At 37.8% G+C, this 25,976-nt stretch overlaps 3 protein-coding genes across 6 annotated transcripts in view; all 3 read right to left on the minus strand.

The window, feature by feature from the left end:
• Positions 1-214: 214 nt before the first annotated feature.
• LOC143864178 (uncharacterized) lies at positions 215-1,687 on the minus strand. Its single transcript, XM_077375053.1, has 2 exons — positions 1,223-1,687; positions 215-905 (listed from the first exon to the last, which is right to left on the minus strand). Exons 1-2 carry the CDS (start codon positions 1,644-1,646, stop codon positions 871-873), a joined length of 459 nt encoding a protein of 152 aa, XP_077231168.1. The 5' UTR covers positions 1,647-1,687; the 3' UTR covers positions 215-870.
• Positions 1,688-6,358: 4,671 nt separating this feature from the next.
• Positions 6,359-8,388, minus strand: LOC143864177 (HMG1/2-like protein). Its single transcript, XM_077375052.1, has 8 exons — positions 8,239-8,388; positions 8,079-8,136; positions 7,391-7,507; positions 7,242-7,299; positions 7,100-7,144; positions 6,919-6,999; positions 6,709-6,804; positions 6,359-6,623 (listed from the first exon to the last, which is right to left on the minus strand). Exons 2-8 carry the CDS (start codon positions 8,126-8,128, stop codon positions 6,609-6,611), a joined length of 462 nt encoding a protein of 153 aa, XP_077231167.1. The 5' UTR covers positions 8,129-8,136; positions 8,239-8,388; the 3' UTR covers positions 6,359-6,608.
• A 2,580-nt stretch (positions 8,389-10,968) lies between these two features.
• Positions 10,969-25,976, minus strand: part of DAW1 (Transducin/WD40 repeat-like superfamily protein) — a 29,237-nt gene continuing 14,229 nt past the window's right edge. Inside the window, exons 8-25 of one of the 4 annotated variants that reach the window (XR_013241101.1) lie at positions 21,809-22,214; positions 20,721-21,044; positions 20,365-20,565; positions 20,114-20,209; positions 19,948-20,011; positions 18,686-18,816; positions 17,337-17,583; positions 17,049-17,203; positions 16,630-16,754; positions 15,453-15,570; positions 15,292-15,350; positions 14,408-14,501; positions 14,134-14,323; positions 13,947-14,045; positions 13,245-13,366; positions 13,001-13,060; positions 12,605-12,749; positions 10,969-11,244 (exon numbers count right to left, since the gene is read on the minus strand). Coding sequence is in view for 3 of the 4 variants with exons in the window: in XM_077374961.1 (XP_077231076.1) it covers positions 11,140-11,244; positions 13,001-13,060; positions 13,245-13,366; positions 13,947-14,045; positions 14,134-14,323; positions 14,408-14,501; positions 15,292-15,350; positions 15,453-15,570; positions 16,630-16,754; positions 17,049-17,203; positions 17,337-17,583; positions 18,686-18,816; positions 19,948-20,011; positions 20,114-20,209; positions 20,365-20,565; positions 20,721-21,044; positions 21,809-22,214 (2,596 nt within the window). In the remaining variant the exon portion in view is untranslated. The remainder of the gene's footprint in view (positions 11,245-12,604; positions 12,750-13,000; positions 13,061-13,244; positions 13,367-13,946; positions 14,046-14,133; positions 14,324-14,407; positions 14,502-15,291; positions 15,351-15,452; positions 15,571-16,629; positions 16,755-17,048; positions 17,204-17,336; positions 17,584-18,685; positions 18,817-19,947; positions 20,012-20,113; positions 20,210-20,364; positions 20,566-20,720; positions 21,045-21,808; positions 22,215-25,976) is intronic. The other 3 variants (XM_077374962.1, XM_077374961.1, XM_077374963.1) reach the window with 3 other exon arrangements.

Genomic DNA, 25,976 nt, shown 5'->3' on the forward strand with positions numbered 1-25,976 from the left:
TTAGAGAAAAGTAGAGTTTAAAGCTCTTACCTCTAAAATGGTTGAGTCTCTTAAGAAAATTGACTTGAATGTCATTAATTAGAGAAAGCAGAGTATAAACTCTTACCATTGTATACACGGTCGATTGGTGAAGAAGTAAGAAAGGGTATAACTATCACTATAATAAGATTCTTGTAAAAGGGAAATTTATGTGAAGATATATGTAAGGATATGAGAATATTCACTTTCAAAATTGACATGTCATTTAGGACATAATTGATAAAAGTGAAAATGTTATCCATGTATGATATAGTTCAATTTTATAACCACTTATTCCTTGATTGGAAATCGGGAAAAGGAACAAACATGTAAAGTGTTCTTGACAAGAACATGTATGGCTTGGTTTTCCTTGTGGCTAAAGTTGGCCTAGATTGGTGCATACTTCTTAAAGAAGTTAGATGCACAAGAAGATAAAGGAACTTGGCATAAGGGATTGATGTAAAAGGAAAAAACTGTGTGCTGGTAAACATAGTTTAACACTCCCCCTCAAGTTGGAGCATGGATGTCAATCATGCCCAACTTGCTTACAAGGTGATGAAAGGAGTCTTTGCCAAGGGCCTTTGTGAAGATATCTGCATGCTGTGAAGTGGATGGAGTGAACTTAGTTTGTAAGCAACCTGATTGGATCTTCTCACGAACCAAGTGACAATCGATCTCGATGTGTTTGGTATGTTCATGGTAAACTGGATTTGCAGCAATGTGTATGCCAGGTACTGCAAACAGATAGAGGAAGGATGGCCCAGATGCCTGTGCCAAAGATCAAAATCCCGATGGGTGAGAGTGGAAAAAGCAGCTGCATCTGGGTGAAGAAGGTACAAGCCTCCATACTGTTTAGCCACTCCAATCGTCCTCTTCGAGTGTAGGTCCTGAAAAATGCATTAGTCAGGATAAAATGTGACAATACCAGGAATAGAAGAAGTAAGAGCACTAACTGAAAGTAAATTATGTTTAAAATCAGGAACATAAATGACATTGCCCAAATGCAATGTGTCTGTGAGTGTAACATTTCCAATATGAGAAACAAGCAAAACAGAACCATTAGGTAACAGAACAGATCTAAGAGAAGGTGATTGGGGAATGGAAAAAAACAAGGTTGTGGAGCAGGCCATGTGGTCAGTGGCTCCAGTATCGATTATCCAAGGTATTGATGAGGAGGGAAAAATAGATGTGAGAGAATCCGTACCAGCTAAGTTGGCCGAAGAGTTACCATTGGGAATCAATGACAGGAGCTGATGATACTGTTCAGTGAGGAAGGATGGAGCTGCAATAGATGATCCAACTTCATTAGTGGTGGTTTGGGTGGAAGCAACATTTGCAGTTCGAGCTGGGTAACCGTGCAAAGCATAGCATGTTTCAATGGTGTGGCCAAGTTTGCCACAATGTGAGCAACGAGGTCTTTCACGGCGAGGCTTGTTGCAGAAATTACGACCAGAGTTGGATTGTTGGTGTGGAGCAGCAACAATCACATGATTGTTGAAAGCATGGGGTTGGTTGGAAACAGCAGCCACCATGGGAACATCAATATTTGGTGAAACACGAAGTTCACGCTGTTTCTCCTCTTGAAGTCGCAAGGAATAAGCCTTTGCTACATAGGGCAGTGGTTCCATCAAGAGAATCTGACTCCGAATGGCAGAAAATGAGTCGTTAAGGCGTGCATAAGGCGCTTTTGCTGATGGAGAGCAGCAAGAGGTTTCAGGCCACCACAACTGCAGGTGGGGAGGATAATATAAGATTAGAGCTAATCCCATAATGCTTTTAGAAGGTTGAAGTAACTGAGGACTGACTGTTGTTCTTGTTGTAAGGTAACGATGGCGCGGCGCAATTGAAAATTTTTGGCAGCATTACCCTGTGAGAAACTTTCATGAAGCTCTTGTCAAACAGCCGAGGCAGAGTCCGAGTAAATAATGGTGTCGCCAAGATCATGAGAAAGAGCATTAAGGATCCATGATAATACCATGGTATTGCATCTAGTCTAAGGCATGAGGAATGGAGAAGAAGGATCTGGTTGTGGGAGAGAAACACAGATCCAAGCTTATTTTTCGTAGTTAACGCCATTGTCATAGCACGACGCCATGTGGGGTAGTTGTCGCCGTTCAATGGGTTGAAGGCGAGTACAATGCCTGGGTTATCAGAGGGATGGAGATAATAAGGTCATTGTACTTCAAAGAGGCAGTGGAGTCATGGATTGTGGTGGATCCAGGGATTGCAATTTGGGAGGAAGAAAGAGGGGCAGCAGTTGATTCAGAACTCATGGTGATTGGGATTGCAATTTGGGAGGAAGAAAGAGGGGCAGCAGTTGATTCAGATTTCATGGTGATTTGTACAAGAAAAGAACAAGGAAAAAAAACACAGGGATCAAGAAGATGATCTCAAAAACCTGCTATACCGATACCATGTAAAGAATGGAACTGCTATGCTTTTCATTCACTGTATTAGGGAAATATATACACATTTACAACAGACAAATCCCATGAAATAGGGGATTGACAGAGAATACTAAAGAGGAAGGTAAAATCCCATAACATAGGGAATTAACAGATAGTTCGAAATGCCTAATTGAAGCATTTTTGGGATGTGGGTCATACATACTAGGGCCTCTTAGGCAGACATCATACATCAATACCCAACTGGCTAGCTGGAACATGCTTTTGATTTTTGAACATGTTTTAATTCATCTATTTTAATAGAATCCCAATTCAAGATAGTCCACAACTTGTCTCCTTCCTTCGGGTAAAATGTGCATCTCTCTAAATAAAACCTTCTTCTCCCTAATGACTACTAATTCCACTATACAATTGGTGAAGTGCCCACATTGGATGGACCATGGCCCAAAACTGGTGCAAATTGAATAATCTAGGTTGGTTGGATATCTACTTATGCCTCTCAAAAACCTTCTTCTCCCGCCAAACCCCAGCTTACCTACCAAAAAACAAAAACAAAAAGATTAAATGATTAATATTTTTTGATCAAATTCCTTTTGACTGATTTTGTGGTGAATGCATTGTAGGCCATGGTAGGAATCCATGAAAAATTATTCCATGCCATGAAATATTTCATGGGTCCAAATGTGCGAGATGGGTGGAGAAAGGAGGGGACAGAATTGAGCGAGCAGGAGTATAGCGGCATAAAAATTTAAAAAAAACTCTAAAAACTAGTGAAAAGAAAATACCTATTTAGAATTGGTTTTTTGTTTTCCGGCTTTTAGGAGCGTCCTCCGTAAGCCAATCCAACTCTCTCCTGCCCATGCAAATATTCCATGGAATTTTTTTCATGGTGGCCAAACATAGCAGTAGAGTCTGCTATATTATTCATGAACTCCTTCCAGTCTAATTGTTACGACATTGAAGCTTAATAAGCCTATCTCCTTCAACCACAGGTGCGTCACATGGCTCCCACATTAAAAATTTTAACATGGTCGATATAAGCTTTATTCTGTGAAAGTCCTAGCAATCCACAATGCCTATCCCTCCGACTCTCAATGCCCCAGCTCAAAGGAAGCCTAGCCAAGATCCTTCTTTCAAAAGACAAGAACGATTTTATTTCAAAACTCTAAGATGATCCTAACCCTCCGATTTATGGAGGTTTCTATTCCGTCATCTTTGAACTATCTAAGCTGTCCATTTGCACCTGATATAATTTTAATTTCCCTAATGTCTATTTCCTTTGAAATTCTTTGTGTAGTATATCGAGATCATTCAAAATTATTTTTCAGCCAATTCATATTGGGAAATATTTTGCAGATCAGATGTATCATTGGAGTAGTAATTTTTCTACTTGTGGACCCATCAGGATAGTACATTGTGATCCAACAGCTAGGATCATCTGGTTGGCACCTAAGGAAGTTAACTTGGTGGTTGTAAGGGTCGAGCCACATGTAATATTGGTTTGGGTGCATGTGGTCAGTGTTCCCAACCCAACTCACCTCACAAAAGTTAAGAGACAGAGAGCTAGAAAGTTAGTAAAAAGATGGCAGACGCCCCTTGGTTATTAGGGTTTCTTGAGATATTTTGAGCTCCATAGTTTGAACTGAGTCAGGACTCTTAGTTTGAGCGTCTGCATCTCCTTCGATGTGCATGCTGACCTTTTTTATTTTATGGTTGTAGCTGGTCTTGTTGGGGTCTGTCCCCCGAGTTGTGGCTTTTGAGCCCCCTTAATTGTATTTCCTATCTTATTTAATGATATCTGGTAGGGTCTTGCCTAACCCCACCTTACCCATCCCAAAAAAAATCAAATAAAAACAATAAGATTCTCCCTTTTATTGCCCTTTTTAAAATAGCTATTTCGGCTTGTTCTGCCTTTGTAGATGTTTTGCTCACCTACTAGATTTGACACTGCATTGCATGGTGCTACTTACTAAACTGGGTTGTTGGAAATCACTACCGTTGGATCAGATTTCTATGATTTATATTGCACCCACCATTTGGATTTAAGCAATGGTGGAAAAGGTAAGGACAATGGGTCTTCCATTGATGATGAAAATTCGGAGGTTTTGGGAAGCTTGAAGCAGAAAAATGGGAAACCACCCCCAGCATCTTTCATTTTATATTGCCGGATGTGTAACCCAGCGGGCATGTGACTAAGCAATACCTAATATTTAAATGGTTGTTATCATTCATCCGAAAGAACCTTCTTGAGTTTATAATTGAGGATTCTCAGTTCCCCACTAGTGTAGAGAAGGCCATTAATGCTCTGTTTGGTTGGCTATTTTTTAGGGAGATTGAAGGGAGAACATCTTCTTGAGATCTTCTTGAGATTGTTTGGTTGCCTTTTAAGGTCTTTGACCACTAGCACTGTCGGGCAACGGTCGGGTGATGTGGCGCGCTCAAGATCTTCTCTCCAAATTTCTTCAAATCAAAGAAATTTGTGGAGAAGATTTTGGGGAGATCGTTTTGCCCTTATCCCAAACCCCTCCAATATTTGCAAGACAAACCAAACAATGTTTCTTTCTTCCACCCTTAATCTCCCCGTTGACTAATCTGCTTTAGATCTCCCCTTTGACCACTGGGATATAGATCTCCCAACGAATTAATGGCATCCAAATAGAGCATAAGAGTGCATTTGAGAAAGCGGATCATGCATTTGCTGATGCCCTTTCTATGGACAATTCCTCTGGCACCACAGCACTGACTGCCCTGCCCTTATTTTCAAAAGGTAAGAGCCAGAGATACACCTGAATTGGAGTTCTTAGTTCTGCTTAGGTTGAAACCTTAGCATGTCCTCCTTTTTTTCAAGAAATGTGACTGTATTGATGTAAATCAGACATATATGAGGTACAAATAAAAACTCGTCTCGAAACCTAAATGGCCTGAGATACAATAAAACTTAGCATGTACTTGGTAACAGATTACTAATAGTCCTGAAATCTCATTGTAAGGCATGTTTGTTTGTGATATAGGCAGAGATTATCTTGCCTGCTTATTACTCGTGATCTTATGTATCATGATTGAAATCATGGGTTTGGCACACTATGATATAAATTCAGGGATATTGCCAGTCTTCTCAACATTACTCTGTTTCTATCTTTAACAAGCTATGATTCACTAACTGCTTCTGTTAATATCTGATTTGTGATCTAATACTTCCAAATCTCTTTATCTTATCCATGGACTACAATTATATGTTACTAACACAGTTCTTTATATGATCTATGATCTAATCCATCCAAAGATCACAAACCAAACTGTTCCAGCGAAAGACTAAGAATCGAGAAATTGGGTGGCCTTGTCTATGATGGCCATCTTAATGGCCAGCTATCAGTTGTCGGTGCTCTGGGAGATTGGCACATAAAGGGTCCTAATGGTTCTGCTTGACCTCTCAGCACAGAACCAGAGTTGCACGAAGCAAGTCTAACAGAAGAGGATGAGTTTTTGATAATTCATGGTGATGGTTTATGGGATGTGATGATTAGTCAGTGTGCAGTCACCTTAGTAAGGAAAGAGCTCATGCTTCACAACAATCCAGGGCAATGCTCACAGGCGGTAGTAAGGGAGGCACTCGATCGAAATACTTGTGATAATTTGACAGTCATTGTTTTTTGTTTCTCTGCAGACCCACCTCCCCAAATAGAGGTCACACAGCCTGAGATTTCTAGAACCTGGAAACATGGGACGATCTGCTGCTCTCTTACTGTCTGAAAGAAGGGCAAGAAATCAGAAAAAGACAGCTGGTCTCTTTCTTCTCTCATCTCCCATGTACAATTTTGAAGAAATCAAGGATTCTAAAATCCGCATATCCAAAAGGTCCCCTATGTGTATTATTTGAAAGATTTTCATATTCAGAAACATAAACTACCCATTTAACCACCTCGAACCACACGAGAGGAGCTGAATCATTGATAGTGAAACAAAGATTTAAGTACAAGAAAGCTATACGACCAAGAGATAATTGGCAGTGTTTAATTCTTGAAAGACACAGTAATCTATTCAGGTTAAAAAAACAGTGAAAAGACCATCTATTCATCAAAGGTCACATGAAAATGTTACACCTAGAAACCTACACGACAATGGAGAGACCAAAAGAGTACACACCAATTCAAGAGGCGTCTCTTCCACTCCCATCTCCTCAGTAATCTATTCATCATCCTCCTGCAAAAAGGAAAAAGGATTAACAAAAAAATAATAATTTTAAAGAAAATGGAAATCGAAAAAGGAGAAAGAACTAGGGTTTTACCTCTCCACTCTCATCATCATCCTCATCGTTAATCTCAGACTTTGACTTATCAGATTCTACTTCTTCGTCTTCTTCAGCATCATTAGGCCCCTCGGACTGACAAAAATTTTATAAAAATTAAAAAAACGTATTGATGATTCATACATAAAAAGAAAAGATAATTATAGTCTGGTAATATAAAGAGATGAAAGAGCAAAAATGCTAAAATACTTGTTTCTTGTTGTAAGCAGCAATGGTCTTATTGTATTCAGTCTTTTTCTTAGTCGCCTTTGCTACGTATGGAGCCTTGTCCTGAAAGCAGAAAAGCGAAAAAAAACTTATTAATTTTTTGAAAATGAAATTGAATAATTTACAGAAACAGATGAATGAAAACTAGTGATAAATTACTCACAGATTCTGACATAGACTTCCATTTATCACCAGCAGCTTTTCCAACCTGATTTTTAAGAAGAAGAAAAAATGAAATAAATAAAGAGATAATTGTAAAAAAATTAGCATTAATAAGATCAGGTAGAACTGGATTGGATTCATACTGTAGCAACCGATTTGTTATGAGGATTTTTCTCTTTGAATTGCTCCCGAAACTCCGCCCTTCATTTACAGAAGAAATGGAACAAAAAAAAAAAAAAATTTTAAAAATATGTTAAAGAAATGCTGATATTTCAGAGAAAAATCAGCTTACATGAAGACAAAAAAGGCGCTGGGAGGCCTCTTAGGCTTGTTTGGATCCTTTCCAGCCTTCTCTTTCTTCGTAGGTTTTTTGCTCCCCCGATCACTTGCTTTCCTCTTCACGGAAAGCCTAAAAGAAAAAAGGAAAATAAATTTATGTCATTATTTTTAGTTCTGAAGCGCTGAGATCTAAACGGTGATCGATCAAATAAGCGGAGAACGAGAACAAAATGAGAAAATCCGAATAGAAAAGCCTCAGATCTGAAGAAAACTCACCAACGGAATAAAAAAGAATAAAGAAAAAGAAAATTTCCTCCAGGTTTTTTTAGTTCTGAAAGGGATCGATCCAACAAACATAGAACAGGAATAAAATGAGAAAAATACGGAATAAAAAGCCTCTGTTCTAAAGGAAAAATTTTTGGGAAAAAATATTCCTCAGGATTTTGTAGTTCTGAAACGTAAAGTCCTAAACGGCGATAGATCCAATAAGCATAGAACGGGAATAAAATGAGAAAAATACGGAATAAAAAGCCTCGGTTCTGAAGGAAAATATTGTCATAAAAAAATCGTCAGATTTTTGTAGTTCTGAAACGGATAGTTCTAAAAGGCGATCGATCAAATAAGCGGAGAATAAGAACAAAATCAAAGAAAAGCATCCGATCTGAAGGAAAAATTGGAAAAAAAAGAAAAGGAAAACTCACTTGCTATCCGCTTTTTTTGTCGTCTCGGCCTTTGATTTCGCTCCTTTCATTGCAAGATCTGCACAAAAAAGGATCAGATCAGTGACAATCGATAGAAAATCGGTCGGAAAAGTTAAAAATCGGCCGAGAAAAGGTGAAAATGAGGGGGAGGGGAGCTTACCTAGGGTTAGGGTTTGAGAAGGAGAAAGAGAGAAGTACTTTGTTTGGTGTGTGTGTGTGTTAATAGCTGGAATGGGGAGAGATAAGAAGCGGTGGGGGAAAATTAAAATTCAATAGAGAGCGAATGAAAATGAAATCCGGGTTTGGGCGGGATTTTAAATTCTCATGCCACGTCATCGATCCGTGTGCTCGAATCTTATTCGTTATCTTTGTCTTCTTTGTTGTGTTTTGATTTCCAACATCAGCCTCTTAAAATGTGGGCTGCTGTTGGATCAAATATCAAGGGTGGTAACGTTTCGTGCTTCTTTTCTTTTTTTTCTTGCATTTAATTGAGCCTAGTGGGCCCATCAGAAACTGAAATTATAGCTTTATTTAGAGTGATGATATTTTCACCCCTTCTGCAGTACTTGCACACCCCCTGATAACGTGATTTGACATAAAGTTGCTCATATTTCACGTCAAATCAGGTCATAAGGGGATGTGCAGGGGGTGTAAATATCATCTCCCTTTATTTAACCCCGACTTTTATCGAAAGGACGGTTGTATCCTCATATATGATTGTTAAATGACGAATTTAGTCCATCTTGCCCATCAAAGAAAAAAAATGGTTTTTAGAGGCTTTGCTTATAATGGTCATTTCACGTGTACTTTCCGACGGCCCCATATTCGCCACTTATTTTACCTGGGACAGCCCCACCTCTAGGTTATTTAACTATTTATGAGTTCTGATTATGAGTCTATGACTACTCTTTTAAACTAGTAGGTGGCTGTCCGGAGTGAACAAGGGGTGAATATATCATTTCACAAAATCTATATCCCTAACGATGGGGCTCACTTGTTCAATGATCCTAACCGTTAATCTGTTAGTCTTTCATGCATCAAACTCTGCTCTCGTTGGATGATATTCCTTGTCATGAGATTGGCTTGATCTATGTCTTTGATTTGATGGGGCCCCAACATATGCAATAGCTCTTCATTGTAAGATCCTAACCATCCAGAAAGAAGACTTCTCTATGCATTGAATTTGGATTATTAATTGGACAATCAGGATCTGTTTAGAGGATGTGGGCCATCCTGTAAATGTTTGTCAATCGGATAGTTCGAAATGCCTAATTGAAACACTTTTGGGATGTGGACCATACATAGTAGGACCCACTAGATAGACATCATACATCAATACCCAATTAGTTGGCAATGTACTACTTTGCCTCTTTAATGTGGATTAGTATTAGTTTTCTAGGAAATTGTTCGCTTCTTCACAATGATTAAATGATTAATATTATTTGATTAAATTCCTTTTTTTAATTGTTGCAATTTTCATTAAAAGACGAGGGAAAGACCGAGGTGGTTAGACCAAGAAATATAGGGGAGAAAATAAAACAAACAAAGTAATAAAAAAAAGAATAGAAAAAGGATCCGACCACTCAAGGAGGGAGGAAATCAAACATTTCAAGCCCGGGCTTCACTACGCCATCCCTGGCTGAGTTTTATCCGCCACGCGATTGGCCGACTTCCGAACACGCATGAAGGTAATCGAAGACTCATCGACTTTATATCGGATCTCGTCCAAATATTGGGCAAATCTCTAAAAGGTACAGAGGGAGCCTCTAAGCCAACCGATGACGTTGAGGGAATCCCCTTCCACTATCACCCGATGAAAGAAGCCTTGTCCAAGCATATTATCCCTTGATGGACTGCTCTAACCTCCACCTCTCATTAGCATCTGAAACTCCAATAGGCCCTGCAAAGGCCCAAATGACATCTCCCCTCAAATTTCTAATGCCACCTCCAATGCCCACTGGACCCGGGTTCCCCATACTTGATCTGACAGAGTTCATCATTAAAAGCCCTTGAAAAGGAGGATCCCAATTTTGAACGATTGCAAGGCGTTGATCGGAACTTCTACAGATTTCCTTCCATCCCTTCCAAAAGTAATAGGCTGATACAAATCTGAAGAAAGGGAGGATCCGAGCCCATGATATGATTAGAGCTACTACTTTAACGAAGAAAAAGTGAGGAGTGTGCTACACCTTTGAACACTCTGGTGTTCCTTTCCTTCCATATCACCTACAAGGTAGCTAGAAGAGAGAGAGATAAAGTGAGGAGTGTGCTACACCTTTGAACACTCTGGTGTTCCTTTCCTTCCATATCACCTACAAGGTAGCTAGAAGAGAGAGAAATACCGGAGAGCTTTGCCTCTCTTTTTTCCATGGAACCGTCAACCACCCCTCCAATAGGTTGGAGAGCTTCGCTAGGAACCACGATATCCTGAATCTGGAAAGGATTTTACTTCACACCTCCCTTGCAAAGTTACAATGGATGATCTACACAAGAGCTATTACTCCACACTCTGGTGTTTGATCAAATTCCTTTTGACCCCTCTCTTGTGGTAAATGCACTGCAGGGTTTGATATACTGTTCATGAAGTTCTTCTAGTCTAATATTGTTATAAGCTTATCTCCTTTAACCACAGGTGCATCACATGTCTGCACGTTGAAGATTTTAAGAACATGATCGATATAAGCTCTCTGTGAAAGTCCTAGCAATCCACAATGCCATCTCTCCGAATCTCAATGCCCAGCTCAAAGGAAGCCTCTCACCAAGATCCTGTTTTTTCGAAAGACAAAAATGGTTTTATCTCATGGAGTAATCCCAAATCACTAAACAAAAATGTCATCCACATACAAAACAAGATATGACTACTAGTTTTACACAACAAGTGGGTGGCCCATAGAAGAAAAGGGGGAGAATATATCATTTTCCAATTTACTTGCAAATATACGGAGTGGGCCCGTATGAAAACTCGTATGTACAAACTCAAAATACAAAGCAAAATAATTTTACAAAAAATGAATATAAATACATGCCAAATATAAGTCTAATTTACACACAAAGGATAAGTTTATGAGCTTCTCTTTTCCTTCTCTGTGGTTCGTAGCAGCTCTTTAGCCATGGATGAGAACGACTGAGCTGTGTCCTGCATCACTGTTGTTCGATTGTTGATACCCTGCAAAAGATAGTCATAGAACAAATCAAATTGAAACATAAGAAGCTTACTTTTGAAAAATCATAGTAGTGTTTAGGAATGAAACAAAATAACTGAAATTGGTTTTGTCGCAAAATAACAAAAACAATCTAACTTGTTTAAGTAAAATTCGCACGGTACCATTTCATGGTTCCTCCTTTTGAAAGAAGAGACCCACCTCATAGCTGTATCTGTCTTATTCATTTATAAGGGTGGCATTTCTCTCCTCCAAAAAAGAGGGTTTGCAAAAGTGCATTTGCCAAATTGCCTAGACACACCTTTTTAAACATTTTAGAAATTTAGACATGACTTCTGAAAAATCTCTTAAAAATGGAGGATTAAAAGTTAGGAATTGTTGTTAAATATCACCCCCGTTTTAACCACTTGCATTCCTTCTCCCCTTTTGAACTCTTTTTGTAGTTCAAACTACTCATTGAGGATTGCGATGATTCTGCTTATTAGAGCTTAACATTAGGTAGGGATTGGGCTTGTAGTTTTGTCCTCTGGAGGAAGGGTCTATCCCGGTTGAGTTAGGTGTTAGTTTCCTAATCTTATGTCAATTGTCGGTTTTCTAGTTGTCTTGCAATTCGATTACAAGCGTCCAAAACATGGGTAATAGGGTCAATGCTTCATATCAGAGGCAAGACATGAAGCGCGATACATTCTCCCAAGACAAATTCCAATTTTCTCTCTACTTTCTATAACCCATTTCCCCCACAATCTCACCCTTTGAAACTTATCCTTGCTTTACTACACAGCTAGCCATTTACCCGTCAGCCCTATTTAACCCAATCAGCCCTAACTTGTCATCCATACACCCTCACTTGAAATTTTTCTGGGAATGATTTGAGTGAGACCTGATTTTTATTCATTAGACAGCTATTATTTCTAGTGGGAATTATTGTATGGAACATAATTTGGATGAATTTAGTTTCTTGGTGGTTGACCTCTTATGTTTAACATTTCTTTAAAAATTTCTCTGTGTTTGATTATTTATGATCTATCTATGCTAATTTGGGAATGCATGCTGCTGGCTTTGTCGAGGTTAAACTCATATATTGCTCCTACATTACCAGAACTTCATATGCGAGCCCATAGGTTTGCACGATAAAAGAGAGTCAACTCGGGCATGCCCACGATTGACACAAGGAGTTTTGAAACAATAATTATCAGTATTATTATTTAATATAGGACTTTTAAACAATTCATAGGCACTTCGCTCGTTTTTGTGAATAAATGGGCACAAGAAAAAAATTACCAGGGAAATGGTGCATGAAAAATTCATTGACCAGAATATTATGACGATTCATTAGGTGTGGTTCTAGGTTATGACATGACTCACCATAAAAGGGAATCAAAACTTCTTTTGACTCTCTCAAGTTATGACCACATCAACTGAGTACTTGATCGCGCTGTGCTGAGTTGACTAGGATTTGCTTAAGCCGCATTTTGGCCCACATCCGTGTTTTGAAACACTAGTGTACATACTGTAATTTGAATCATCATCTATTAAATTCCTGATGTTTATAACTTTCTTTAGACTAAATAATTTTTCATTTTTTTTGGGAAAAAGGAGAAAAAATAACTCTTGAATTAAAAATATTTTTCTATACGATCAATGCTTATGGCTTACCCCATTTCATAGGCCATACCCATAATCATTTAAAAACATGAAATTTAGTCCAAGAAACTTGCAAAGATATTAAATATACAAAATAGAATGGACAATAAGAGTTACCTGTAATTTCTTCAGATTCTCATTCAGCTTGCTTTCAGCCATTCTAGGAATACTTGACTCCTGCACCAAAATGGAACATATGAATTTCTTTTCCCTGCCTACCTCATTTAACAATATAATATCTGGAAATACAGTACTGTAGTAGATTTAAGTGATATCGAAAGTTTTGAACAAGAAAATGTGCCTTGGCATGTTTTTTCAAAAAGTTTAGATATTTTTAGACATTTGATGGATGTGTACTTACACCAGCCAATGGATATCCATATCTCTTCTTGATTTGATCAACAGAACCAACAGTCGTTTCATCTACATGCTCCTCTTTTCCAGAATTGTCTGTGCTTTTGACCTTTCTCGACTTTAATTTACCTGCAGTTCACACAATTTACGTCTAGCACCTCAAATATTGACAAAGTTCAACTTTACTGTCAGTGTTTGAATGTCTTGTTTCAAAATAACTGCAAAAACATTAAGGCCGTGTGTTGGCAGCCATGAATTTTTTTTCATGGAATAGTAGCTTACCAAGTGTTGAGGAGTAGGGGGAGTGAGAGTGAGAGAGGGTGCGAAGTGGCTAAAAAATAAGCAAAACAAAAACCCTATTTTGAGTCGAGATTTTCTTTTCCCTATTTTCAGCCACTTCTCACCCTCTCCTCACTCATGCCCTCTCAATTATCTCCCTCTCCCACCCTCCTTACGCATCTGCAACCACTTGATAAACCAATATTCCATGTAAAAATTTCATGTCTGCCAAACATTGCCTAAAATGAAAGAAAGAGCTATAGAACATTCTTTAGCTTCAACGGTTATGACGGAAGACTATAAATAAGACACGATTAATGTAAAAACATTAAAATGAAAGAAATAGCTAAAAATAGGGGATATAACATCGGTAGAATCAACATAAAAATAAAATAAACCGCAGATGTAACAATGTATCACACGTACAAACCTTTGATTGCCTGAAATTTGCTGTTCAAAACGCGCTTGTTTAACATTAAAATGTTCTGTCCCTTGGGTTTAGTGCTTGGATCTTCAAGGTCAATATCATCTTTACAGACAGAATGAGTTGCACTATCAGCACGGCCACAATTTAAATAACACAACAAAAAAATTACAAAAAATAGGGAATGACATACCTATATTTAGCTCAACATCATTTTCATCTATAGCCGCATTCTCTCTATTTTCGATATCAAATGGAAAATTAGCTGTTGAAAATATGGCGGAAAGTTCTTCGATACTTGCTTCAGAATCTATAGCTTCTGTGTCTTGGCTGAGCTTTGCCTTATTGCCTTTTACATCTTTATTAATTATGCTAAATATTCCCTGGGATTCAAGTTATTTTAGAAATATTTAGTACTGACAGAATGAGTTACTAAAATATTCTGCCAATTTCCAAGTGTCACCTACCTTTTTCTTTTCTTTATGAATAGTAGGTCCAGAGGCAGGGCCTTCATTAATAGGGATAACATCCTTGTAAATTTGGCTAATAGAATCCAGATGCCTGAAAGAAGGGAGAGCTTGCGATTAATTACATTCGGTGACCGACCAAAGTAAAAATACACATTATGTATTCAGCAATCTCAACATGATGTACCCATTTTTTTATTCAGTGAATTTTTTGTTTTAGAAGAAAAAAGTAAAGACATTGAGTCCTTTGTCAAATATGAAGAAAAATATCTTCTCAAGATATCAGTGGTCTGATTGCCAAAAGAGAAGTTTGATTGGCTTCATGTGCATAAGTTTCTATCTAAGAAGTGAAATATTTCTGGACTCAATGTCAAATGTCTCAAGATATCAGTGGTCTGATTGCCAAAAGAGAAATTTGATTGGCTTCATTTGCGTAAGTTTTTATCTAAGAAGTGAAATATTTCTTTATGAATTTGATAGAATCTCAACAAATATGAGTCTTTATTAACATCTTGATGAGTTTTCCCTAAAAAACCCCATGCTGCAAAAATGTTCTGTACATACTTGTTAACTTACCAACTTCTCCAAAAGCTTAAGCTGTTGGAGAAAGGCGCTATTTATCTTTTATACTTTAACACTCCCCCGCACGTGTGGCCCACTTGGCAAACACGTGGCACATGTGGTCCCACTTTGGGCCGACCATCACATGCGGATTTTTGCTATCCGGGAGGTTTGAACTTGAGACCTTTGGCTCTGATACCATGTCAACTTACCAACTTCTCCAAAAGCTTAAGCTGCTGGAGAAAGGCGCTATTTATCTTTTATACTTTCACAATACTAATAACAAACAAACAAACATAATTATTTCCATCGCATGATCGAACCTGTAGATCTCCTTCCGGAACAAAAGTGAGACAAAGAGGATTTCTTGATCTCCATTGACCTAAACCAAAAACAAGATTGGTCAGTAGCTGAGAAAATATTTATTGCAATATATTTCATAAACAGCTATTTTGTAAATAATGAATTTTGCATTTTCGTTTACCAAAATAGTTTCTCCTTCTGATGACGAGCAAATAGTAGGATTTGAGCTTGATTTTGAACTTGAAAATGTGAAGCCTCTTAATGAGGTTTCCTTTAGGAGTGACAATTCTGGCAGAGACCTAAATATTCAGAAAAAAAAATGTTCAGACAAATAAATACATGTTGCACACCAAAAACAGAGTGGATAAGAAATGTGAAATATCAAAGGTGAGTAGTTCCATACTTTACAAGGAACTAAAAAGTGAAGTATTCATGGAATTTGAACAGATGCTAAGTTTGTTCTAGATAAAGGAATCGGAGGATTGCCAAATAGGTGTCTATTTATATTTCCTTTAGTTTTAAGATTCTTATGTAAACCAATGACAAGACAACAAGTAATGTTGATTAGAAAACACAACAGAATTTTGAAGTTGAAAATAAACTGTAAAATCCAGGAATACTCTTTAAAAATGAAGAAATACTCCCTACAAAGTTATACATGTCAATTTTCTTTTGTGGTTAGCTCGATAACTAGAGATGGGCTACCTGTTTGAGGCCGGAGTGGAGTGTAGTGTCCCACTAGGGAGAGGCTAGGAAAAGGAGATATGCCTCTGGGATATTGCTAATTTCTAGGACCACTAACTGGGACCTTAATCTGCACCATAGCTTCCATGAATAAAACGAGAGATAAACAGTCAAATCAGATCATTATATGTTCTTAATCCTCTTTTGGTTTTACCTTTTATGCTATACTTTTTAATCACAATCAGAACTTTATTTCTACTTCACACATTCTGTAACCTGTTGTTGCCTCCAACAATGTCGTGTAAGCAAGAGTGACCGAAGAAAACAAGGAATGGCATCCACCAGGCAGGATAACAAATTAGGTGTATATAGTAGTTCTGGTCAAGATTTTTAGATGTTGGTTTCGGCCACAACTAAAACCAAAATCTCGGTGGAAATTTCGGTGTAAATGGAAATTTTGGTGTCGGTCCAGGCCGAAATCCGAAATTTCGGAATGTCAGCCGAAATTTAAAACCATGGTTCTGTTTATTTTTTCCGAGGGAAATCTGGGTGAACTCGTCGATCCAGGAAAAACAACCATATCAAGGAATGGATTTCTTATGCACTCGAACATTTTGACTCAAAGATGAGATAAGCACAATCATAAATACTAAAAATAAATAAAAATCTCTCACCTTATTTCAATTCTGCCATTCGTGAACAGGAGTATGAGGCCAGAATCAGAAAAAGGACTGTGGAATGTTGATGCCCAGCAACAAATTCCATGCAACTTTTTCTTGTTATGCACTTTCTTGACTCCCTGAGATCATGAGAATAAAATGCAGGCAAAACTACAGGTTTCAGGCTACAGTAGATTAAGACACTGAGAAAAAATGTGACACAATAGTACCCCCAAAACCCGTATGGGTGTGGCTCTTTGGCTTAAAGTTTAAAGTCAAGAGTATGCTCCCCATTGATGCAAGTTCAAATCCCCCAGCTACCCGATGCGCGTGGTTTACGGGTGATTGCGTGCATCCGTAGGGAATAGTCCCGCCCTAAAAATTGGGGTGGGGATACCCTATGTCATCAAAAAAAAAAAAGTACCACCAGTTACCTGAACAACATGCATTAAGGAATAAAGACGCACAGCTTTTTCAGAACAGAGCAATAATAGTGATTGCTTTGGTATGGCATCTTGGATAGCATTCCCTTTGCTTAAATCCGTAGCATCAGATACATATGATTTATGGGCTGATATATCCTGTCCATCTGTATAAAATTGCAGGCACTATATTCTTTCAGTCAACTTCAAAGCAGTTGCAAAAAATAGGCTATATTGTCTGGAGATAAAACCTTGTACAGGTAAATGGAATGAGCTTATCATAGCAAATGGCTATATTACCTAAAATTTGCATCAATAGAGCTTTAGTGGGTTTCTTACAACACACCATATTACTGCTTAACATATTTCCAGTATCCCCTTCAAGGGCCAAAACTGACGAATCTTTCAAAGCCACAAACAAAACATTCTTCTCAGAGCCATGGAGCCTGTAGTTCTCAAACTGCAAAGATATAATACCAGTATACAGTTCACTAGAGAAACGTTTCTGAGATAATATAATGAGCCCTTCCATGTCAATTATTGAAACCTGGAGAGAGACAATAATAATAACTATAAGGTTATGCCTTGACATGCTCAAAGCTAAGAAATTACTTTAAAAAATGAACAGAAATTTATCTAGATACATTAGGATACTAAAATATTTTTTTCACTCTTCATCCTACGTTGGCAAATCAATAACAGTGTGCCGGAGATAGAACATACAGGACACCTTATGAACTGCAAGAACTATTTAAGTGGTTCTGAAAATTTGCTAACAATAAAATGTTTAGATTTTATTATGATCGAGGATGCCGATTAGTTGTTTTGGATTTTGAAATTAGGTAAACGAGAAATTCTGAAGCATGTAACAGTAGTTTTAAACCAGTGGTTTTAACCTTCATCAATCATATTAACAGTTGATTGATATGTGACTATTTCTCATTTTCTACACATACCCATGTAGAACCAATTAGTTGTTTTGGATTTTGAAATTAGATAAACAAGCAATTCTGAAGCACATGAATAAACAAGTACTTTTAAGTTTTAACCTTCATGAGTCATATTAATAGTTATTTGATACGTGACTATTTCTCATTTTCTACACATACCCATGTAGAAATTATTGGTGCTTACTCAAATAGGAATGCTGTTAGTTACTCAAAACTGTCGTTGAGGAAATTTGAACTGGGAACATGTTATACAATGATACCATTCCAAAAAAAATAAAAATAAACATGTGATACAATGATGCATTTATGAAATCCCAAAATGGGATTTGTTGGTTACATGCAGCTTCTTTTCTCAACAGAAGATTGGGTGGGGATGAGCTAGAAGAAAGAACCGTGTAAAAAATCAGCCAAGTTTCCTATATTTCTGTTAAACTTGCTTTATTTGCAGTTCCAACAGATTTCTGTTTAAGAAATTACAAGATACACTAATGACTTTGGGTGAATATGTACATTTTAACTTCCAATCCACAAGGTTGGTATGATTCTGAAAACTGAAATTGACCAAAGGTAATTGAGAAATAAAATAATCAAGGAATTCACTTTCGGACAGAAATAGTAAATGGATTTGTGACTTAAGTATATCTCCATTAACTATTAATATCAAATCTTACAAGGAAGACAATAAATATAATATCTTACATATCCTTCATCAGATCCGACGACAAGATGACCCAAGCCAAGGTTTACACAGATGGAAAGTACAGCTCCATTAACTTTTATAATTTTCAAACTATCGATGATCTGGCTGCATCCTTGCCTCGTAGTTGCTGCTGTAAGGGGAATGTCTAAGTCAGAAGAAAATGCCACCCAAAGGTAATTTCCATTCAAATAGTTTGGAAGTGTTATAATAGATGATTGAAGAGATCAATGCACTTTTTCACATTCGCACATTAAAGGAAAATTGAGCCGTATATGTGTTGATATAAAGTAAGAAAGGATTAAAGAGCGGAGAGCTTTTGGTAATATTAAAAATGTAGTTTTTTTTTTCCTTTTTATTTTGAATCAATTACAATTAAGGGAACAAACTTCCAAGTACAGGAACACTCTTCATATAAATAAAGGATATGTCTAAGGACACGCTTTATATTTTAGCTTTTAATGAGCTTCCGTTGAGATCAAGCTTTTAAATTTTGCTTTTGGTCGGAATAGAAACATAAACCTTTCGGTTTCGGCTGGAAATTTAAGCGTAATCTTTGTAAAGTTACAAAAACGTATGGAAACATATGCAAATGATAAAAATTTAAGATGAAACTTTAGGAAGTGCTAGAATAAGCACAAATATATACTAAAAAGTCAATGGATAAGCAAAAAATCACCCATAATGGTTTAACAACATCATAAAGCTATTGATACATACAACATTTCATATGTGATTCATATAAATAATTATACATACCACTTACACCACATTTCACATACTATTTATATAAATATAATTATGTAGCACGTACTGGTATAATATACCCAATAATAAACATACAATTTTTGTTTCAATTTCGATTCGGTGGAGATGGAGACAGAAACATTTCAGTAATTTTGTGTCAGTTTCGGTGGAAATTTAAAACTATGATTGAGACTACAGTAAAAAATTTTGTGAATTAACATAATCAAGTAGGCACAATGATTACTATGGGCAGCACCCTAAAACTCCTGGACCACACTGTTTTAAAGTAGTTGTGTGTGTGTGGGTTTTGGGTGGGTGGGTGGGTGCTGGTTGAGGGGGGGGGGGGGGGGGGGGGGGGGGGGGGTCGTCGCTGGTTTGCTCTATGAAACCCTTGTGATACTAAGCTTCTAAAAATGATAAACTTCATTCTCAAAGAAAACCTAGATCATTTCCTAAAATTTAAGGAGACAATCATCTTCTTATTAAGAATTTAAAATGAAAGTGCCCTACAAAATACCTTGTAGTGAAAAAACATTGTTTCCTGCAGAGTTTTGCTCAGGTTTGAACTTGATGATGCGGACCTGGATGATAGATGCAAAAAATTACATAATTTAATTATATAATTATATATCTATATAATACAATGGATCTACATTTGATTATATCCAACAAAAATTCTTCACCATTCCATGCTGATCTCCAGAAACAAGAAGTCTTGAATTGCTATCGAAAGACAATGCGGTTACTGGAATACCACTCAAAGAATGGTCATCTTCACGCTGCTTGAAATTGGATACATCAGTATATGCACAGTATACCGATAGAGATAAATGATTGCATATTATTGGATCACACAATTAACACATTTATATTAAGTTCCACAATTATGCAATTTGTACCCAACAATTATTAAATGCCTACTGGAAAAAAATACCTGTTGTCTAACTGATAAAATCAGGAGCAAGAAGGGGCAGGATGCGTCCCAAAAATTTATAGCTCCATTACTATGCCCTGTAATATACAAGTTCTTTATCTTTGCAAAGCCACTGAAGTGAGTAGAATATAAATTATCTCCGTCTTTTTCCTTTGCATAAATTGGAAAAAGTGATGGGAAATTTTTGGCTGGTGCACGATCCTACACACCAGAATAAATCATACAACACAATAAGCAATTAGGCTAACTCGGAGCAATAATTTTGTGAAACGCCCAATTACCAAAAGCTTAAGCCGTTGGAGAAGGCATTATTTAATTTATAATTTAACAAATTTATTTTGATGTTTATATATTACCTGATCCATAGAGCTTGACAGATCTGAATTGTCAGTAACAAATTTTGCGACGGTGATGGTTGATTCACCAAATGGTACCTTTACCATTTCCTGATTTGGGAGTGATGGAGGTGACTTAGACTGGCATTGTAATAGATACTTTTCAATATTGGAATCATCATAACCATATAAGTGACCTGATTTTGACAGTAGCAAGAGAACATCTAGTTTATGCTTGTTCCGGTCACTGATACTTGAAATAATTTCCATGTCTACGCAACAATCAGGCAAAGGAAGTGCCAACTTGATTATACGAGATTCGGCATTTTCATTGAGAAGTATTATCTGCCACATTGAACCAACCTTTAATGACTGAATTAGCAGACAAGAAATGCTTTAGAACCACGAAGAGGAAAATATACAAAGCTAAAAGATTCTGAAACATAAAAGGAAATGGAAACTATGTCACAAATATCGTCCTTGGGAATTTCTCGACAAGGGTAAATCTCGGGATATTTTATTTTTTATTTTTTTGGGTTTATATCAGGAAAAAACAATAAAAATAAATTTATTTAAACAATATATAAAATTTAAGAAAAATATAATATAAAAATATAGTAATAATATCGAGATAGTATCGCGATATTTTATGATAAAAATGAAAATATCACTATATTTTTAAAATCTCGAGATTATTTCGGGATTTTGTCGTTTTATCAAAATATCGCAATAAAAAAGCTATATTTTGAAAATATCAGAGATATTTGTGACACAGACCGGAAGCAGTTAACAAGAATAATGGCCAATCTTAACGTGTAGATACCGGACGACTAATTTCTATCCATCTTTCCCGATAAATTTTGATATTCAGAGGAGGTTTGACAAAGCATTTGAATCAGTACCTATCTAATAGCTTTGTATCTTCTTCATGGAAGACTTGACAACAGGGGCCAATTATTTGCACAGGTCTATCAGATAAAATTCCTTACAAATAAATTATTGTATTTATTTAGAAAATAGCAACTAAAATATGTGCATCTTGTTAGGATAGTATGAATAAATAAGCATCAGAATAAATAGTAAGAACTGCATAAATATGAGACCAATACCTGAAATGAGTTTGAAGATCCACAATCAGAAGCCCCGTTAACATATAAGCGACTTGCCCTTCCATCTCCAAAAATCCACCTTAATGAAACTATAGGAACTTTTTCTGCCTTATAACCGAGATTGAGTTTACAAATAGGAATATTTTGAGCAGCATACAATTCTTGTTTATTCATTGTTGTGGCCTCTTTTGGAGTTGAACTCCCGTGTATACTCCATAGAGAAATCTCTCCATTGTTGTATCCCACAACAACTTTACTTCCATAGGAACATGCCCAACATGCAGATGTTACTTTCTTTACTTCAGGAGATAATGAATGCAGTGTATTTCCACCTGTTATGAAGATGGCTTTACTTTCTTGAATTCCCCATAAGACGATAAGACCATCTCTAAAAATTATAAGAACCCTGCATTGATACAAATATCTCAAGAGAAATACTTAGCCAGAGATCAAAGAAATTACAAAAAAATAGGAAAAAGATGGCAACAACACATTGTCATATATATGTGTAGACACCCCATTTTGACCGGAAAATCCAAAATTCCAAAATTCCGAGTTCCAAGATCCAATAAAATTCCCAAATTCCGAGTCCCAAGATGTCCCGAAATTAATCTCAAAAATTCCTGAAGGACTGGGCCCAAAATGAGAAGCAGGCTTGAGTTTTTGAGCATCTTATTGTGTGTATTCCTAGGTACAAATTCCCCAGGAGGTTATTAGTATTCTCAGGGATACCCCTGCAAAATTTCATGGCAATCGGGCGAGAAATGTGAAATAAGACAGGCGAAGTGTGTGCAATAATCAAAGTTGGGTTGTGATAGGGTGAATTATCAAAGCTTGGTTGTGTAGATATCGCCCTCTTTTTTTTATAAAAGGCAAGATATTTTTGTTTGGTAAAATGGTGATTTGCCATCCTTAGAGGGGTGATTTTGGAATTCTAATTTTACTTAAGGTGTAAGCAATCTCTAAAAGCCATTGGATCAAATCAAAAGGCTAGGATTGAGTAGGGAGAAGAGAATCTTTCTCTTTATTTCTACCCTGTTTTCTACTCGGACCCACCCCCTGTTAACTAAATGAATAACCTTAAATACACTAAGGAGGGCTGTCCAAGAAAACAGGAGGGCGGGAAATATATCATTTCCCTTTATAAAACCTAAAGGGAATTAGGGTGAGAGGGTAGGATTTTTTTTTTTTGAGAAAAGGAAAGCAGAGAAAGAGAGAGAGAGAGAAGCCGATCGTCTTCTCCGGCCACCTCCCTCGCCGTCGGCAGCACCCCTCCACCTTCTTCTTCTTCTCTAACCCCAAGCTCCACCCATTTCCACCTTCTTCTTCACCTAACCATCACCACCACCTTTTTTTCCTCATTTCTCCATCTCATCCATTTCCCCAAAACCCATATCCACCAAACCCACCTTCTTCTCCGGCAAGCCTCCAGAATCCGAGCCACCATCAAACCCATCTCTACCTACCATCTTCTCCACCACCACCACTACCATCCCATCCCATCTCTGTCACAACCCTACCCCAATCTCCATTAATTCCGGCAATCCGCCGGTGCTCAAAACCCCATTTCCCCACATCTATTCACCCATTTTTCACCTCCTCTGTCATCAACCCCTTTCTACCACCGCCCAAGCTTCACCACCAAATCTCAGCACCGAGGGGATCTAATTTTCGTTTGAGAAAATAACACAGAGAGAAGGATAGAGGAGTGGAGAAAGAGCTTCGAAGAAGAGGAAAAGGGAGCTCCGGCCTCCCTCCCCGGCAACCTTGCCAGATTCCGGCCAAGCCTCTTCCACAGCCACCGTACCCCAAAACCCATTTTCGAAAACCCACCACCATTTTCTTCCTTTTCTACCTCCATCTCCGATCCCCATCCACCATCTTCACCCCTCAAAACCCATTTCGGTTATCATTTCCATCCAACCCTCTCTCAGCCACCCTCAAAACCCACCTCATTTTCTCCATTTTCTTCTTCCACCTCCGTCACTCCTCCGGCCAACCACCACCACCATCCCCACCATTGTCAGACCATCTATCACCGCCATTGCTGCCCCAAATTTGTGCAACATACATCCGGTGTTGGACGTTGCGAGAGGTAGTTTTTGTTTAAAAATTTCAGCAAAGGAAATCGGAAGGCATCTACATTCGATAATTGTTGCTTGAACTGGATTTGTGTCTCTAAAAGTGGGTAATTCATCAACTGTTTCATCTCGTTCCTGAATCAGACCATCGAGAATTCTGCCATCTTCTTTCAGGTGATAGTCTTATCCTAATTCCTTTTTACTTAATTCTCATAATTTCATGAAATTGGATGTTGTTTTGGTCACTGATAGTGTATTTGAGGGTAGGAGAAAGGGTCCTCTGTTTGGATCTAATAAGCCTGGTTTGTGTTGAATGGATTTACAATTGGTTCATACATCATAAGGTTGAGATCACGCATGGATTTACACAGAGTACCGCTGCGCAAATGTAGCCCGAAATACAGTGGGGTTCATATTACTTGAGTGATCCAAATCATTCGTTTGTAGGCCCCTGAGCTTGAACAAGCAAGCCCTACTAGTCTAATTTCATAGTGTGCACAGGCATGAGAGTGCGCTGTAGCGGTGAAGAGTTAAAGTCCAATGATAGTGCCATAAGATGTGTGTGTGGAAGAAGGAAATGTTGCGGTGGGGATATATTTGCAGATATGGGATTTATGTGTCTAAGGGTGGAAGAGAGGTGCTTAAGGCTCTAAGCATGAGAAGCTTCTTTTCATAGTTGTCTCTTCAATTATGATCCAAGGACTTTTCATTAACAGTCCAATGTCAATTCTCGGGCACTAGTAGCTTGCTCTGAGCATTTTGTTTTATTACCTTTTTGAGTTGGAGCAAGAGGGCCGACTGTTATTATTATTGGTTTTCATTTCAAGCCAACTCAAGTCAAAACATGTGGATTATAAGGTTCAAATTTGTCACCTTCCCCGCTGTTGAAACCGCATCGGTTGAAAAATAAGAATCCGGGTATTTTGGATCCAATCAACTTCATTTCTAGTGAAACAAGTTTCCCCTTTCCCTTCTCCCTTTCTTTCCCTTCTTGGGATCTCTATATAGGGTTAGGGGTTTCCTTCGTTTTCGTTCTTTCCTTCGATTTCAGAGTTTCCTTTTGTTTTAGGTAAGGGCTATGATGGAATGTATCTTGAGCCAACCCCTTCCCTTCCTGCCTTAGAGTTTTCGCAGGTTAAGGGATTTCTTCCTCTTTAGAGTCTGTCATAGAGAGTTTAGGAGTCGGTCCTACCACCCTAGAGTTTAGGAGTCTGTCCTACCCTTTTAAAGTTTAGGAGTCTGTCCTACCCTTTTAAAATTCACCAGTCTGTCCTACCTCTATAGAATATAGGATTCTGTCCAACCTTCATAGAGTTTAGGATTCCGTCCTTCCATCTTTGAGAGTCAATCTTTCAGGAGTCTGTCCTGTCATCATAGGGGTTAAGATTCTATCCAACCTCTCATCAAGTCATGTGATTTTTATCCACTCCTGCAAGGTATAGGATGTTGTCCAACCCTTGCAGATGTGTGATTCTGTCCAATTCCCTCGCAAAGCATAGGATGTTGTCCAACCTTTGCGGGATACGGAGTCTATCCTACCTTTATGATGATAGGATTCTGTCATCTTGTGTCAAAAACATCAAAAACATATGAAAAACAAAAAATTTCAAAAATCTTGAGTCCCTAGGAGTAGTTAGGAAATCCGGTCCGAACTACAGATGGCTTGATCCCTAGCTGAGGGGTACGTAGACAGCTCAGGCGTGCAGCTGGCATCCTGAGTTCAGTCACAACTTTCACAACTTTCAAAATTTTCTATAAGCTTCAAAACCTTTCAAGCCTTCCAAAACTACAAAAATTCTTCAAAATAATCTTACCAACAATTTTCAAAAGATCTTCCCATAGAGTTAGGGTCTGTCCTAGGCGTTTCGGGTGTCTTAGAGTTAGGAGTCTGTCCTGTTTGTGTTGATATGCTGAGTCTTGTCGTGTGAGTGTCCTCAGAGTTAGGAGGCCTCGAGTCGTGGTCGGTTAGACACTTAGTCGAGCCGATGGCTAGACTAGAATGCGCTTAGATAGCCCATGGTTTTTCTTAGGACACACAGCCTAGTCACACATAGGGTGTAGGGCCCACTTGCATTAGTTAGAGCATA

Source organism: Tasmannia lanceolata, unplaced genomic scaffold (genome assembly GCF_043159265.1).
Source record: "Tasmannia lanceolata isolate RefF3 unplaced genomic scaffold, GAP_Taslan_0.1 ptg000048l, whole genome shotgun sequence".
Lineage (NCBI taxonomy): Eukaryota > Viridiplantae > Streptophyta > Magnoliopsida > Canellales > Winteraceae > Tasmannia > Tasmannia lanceolata.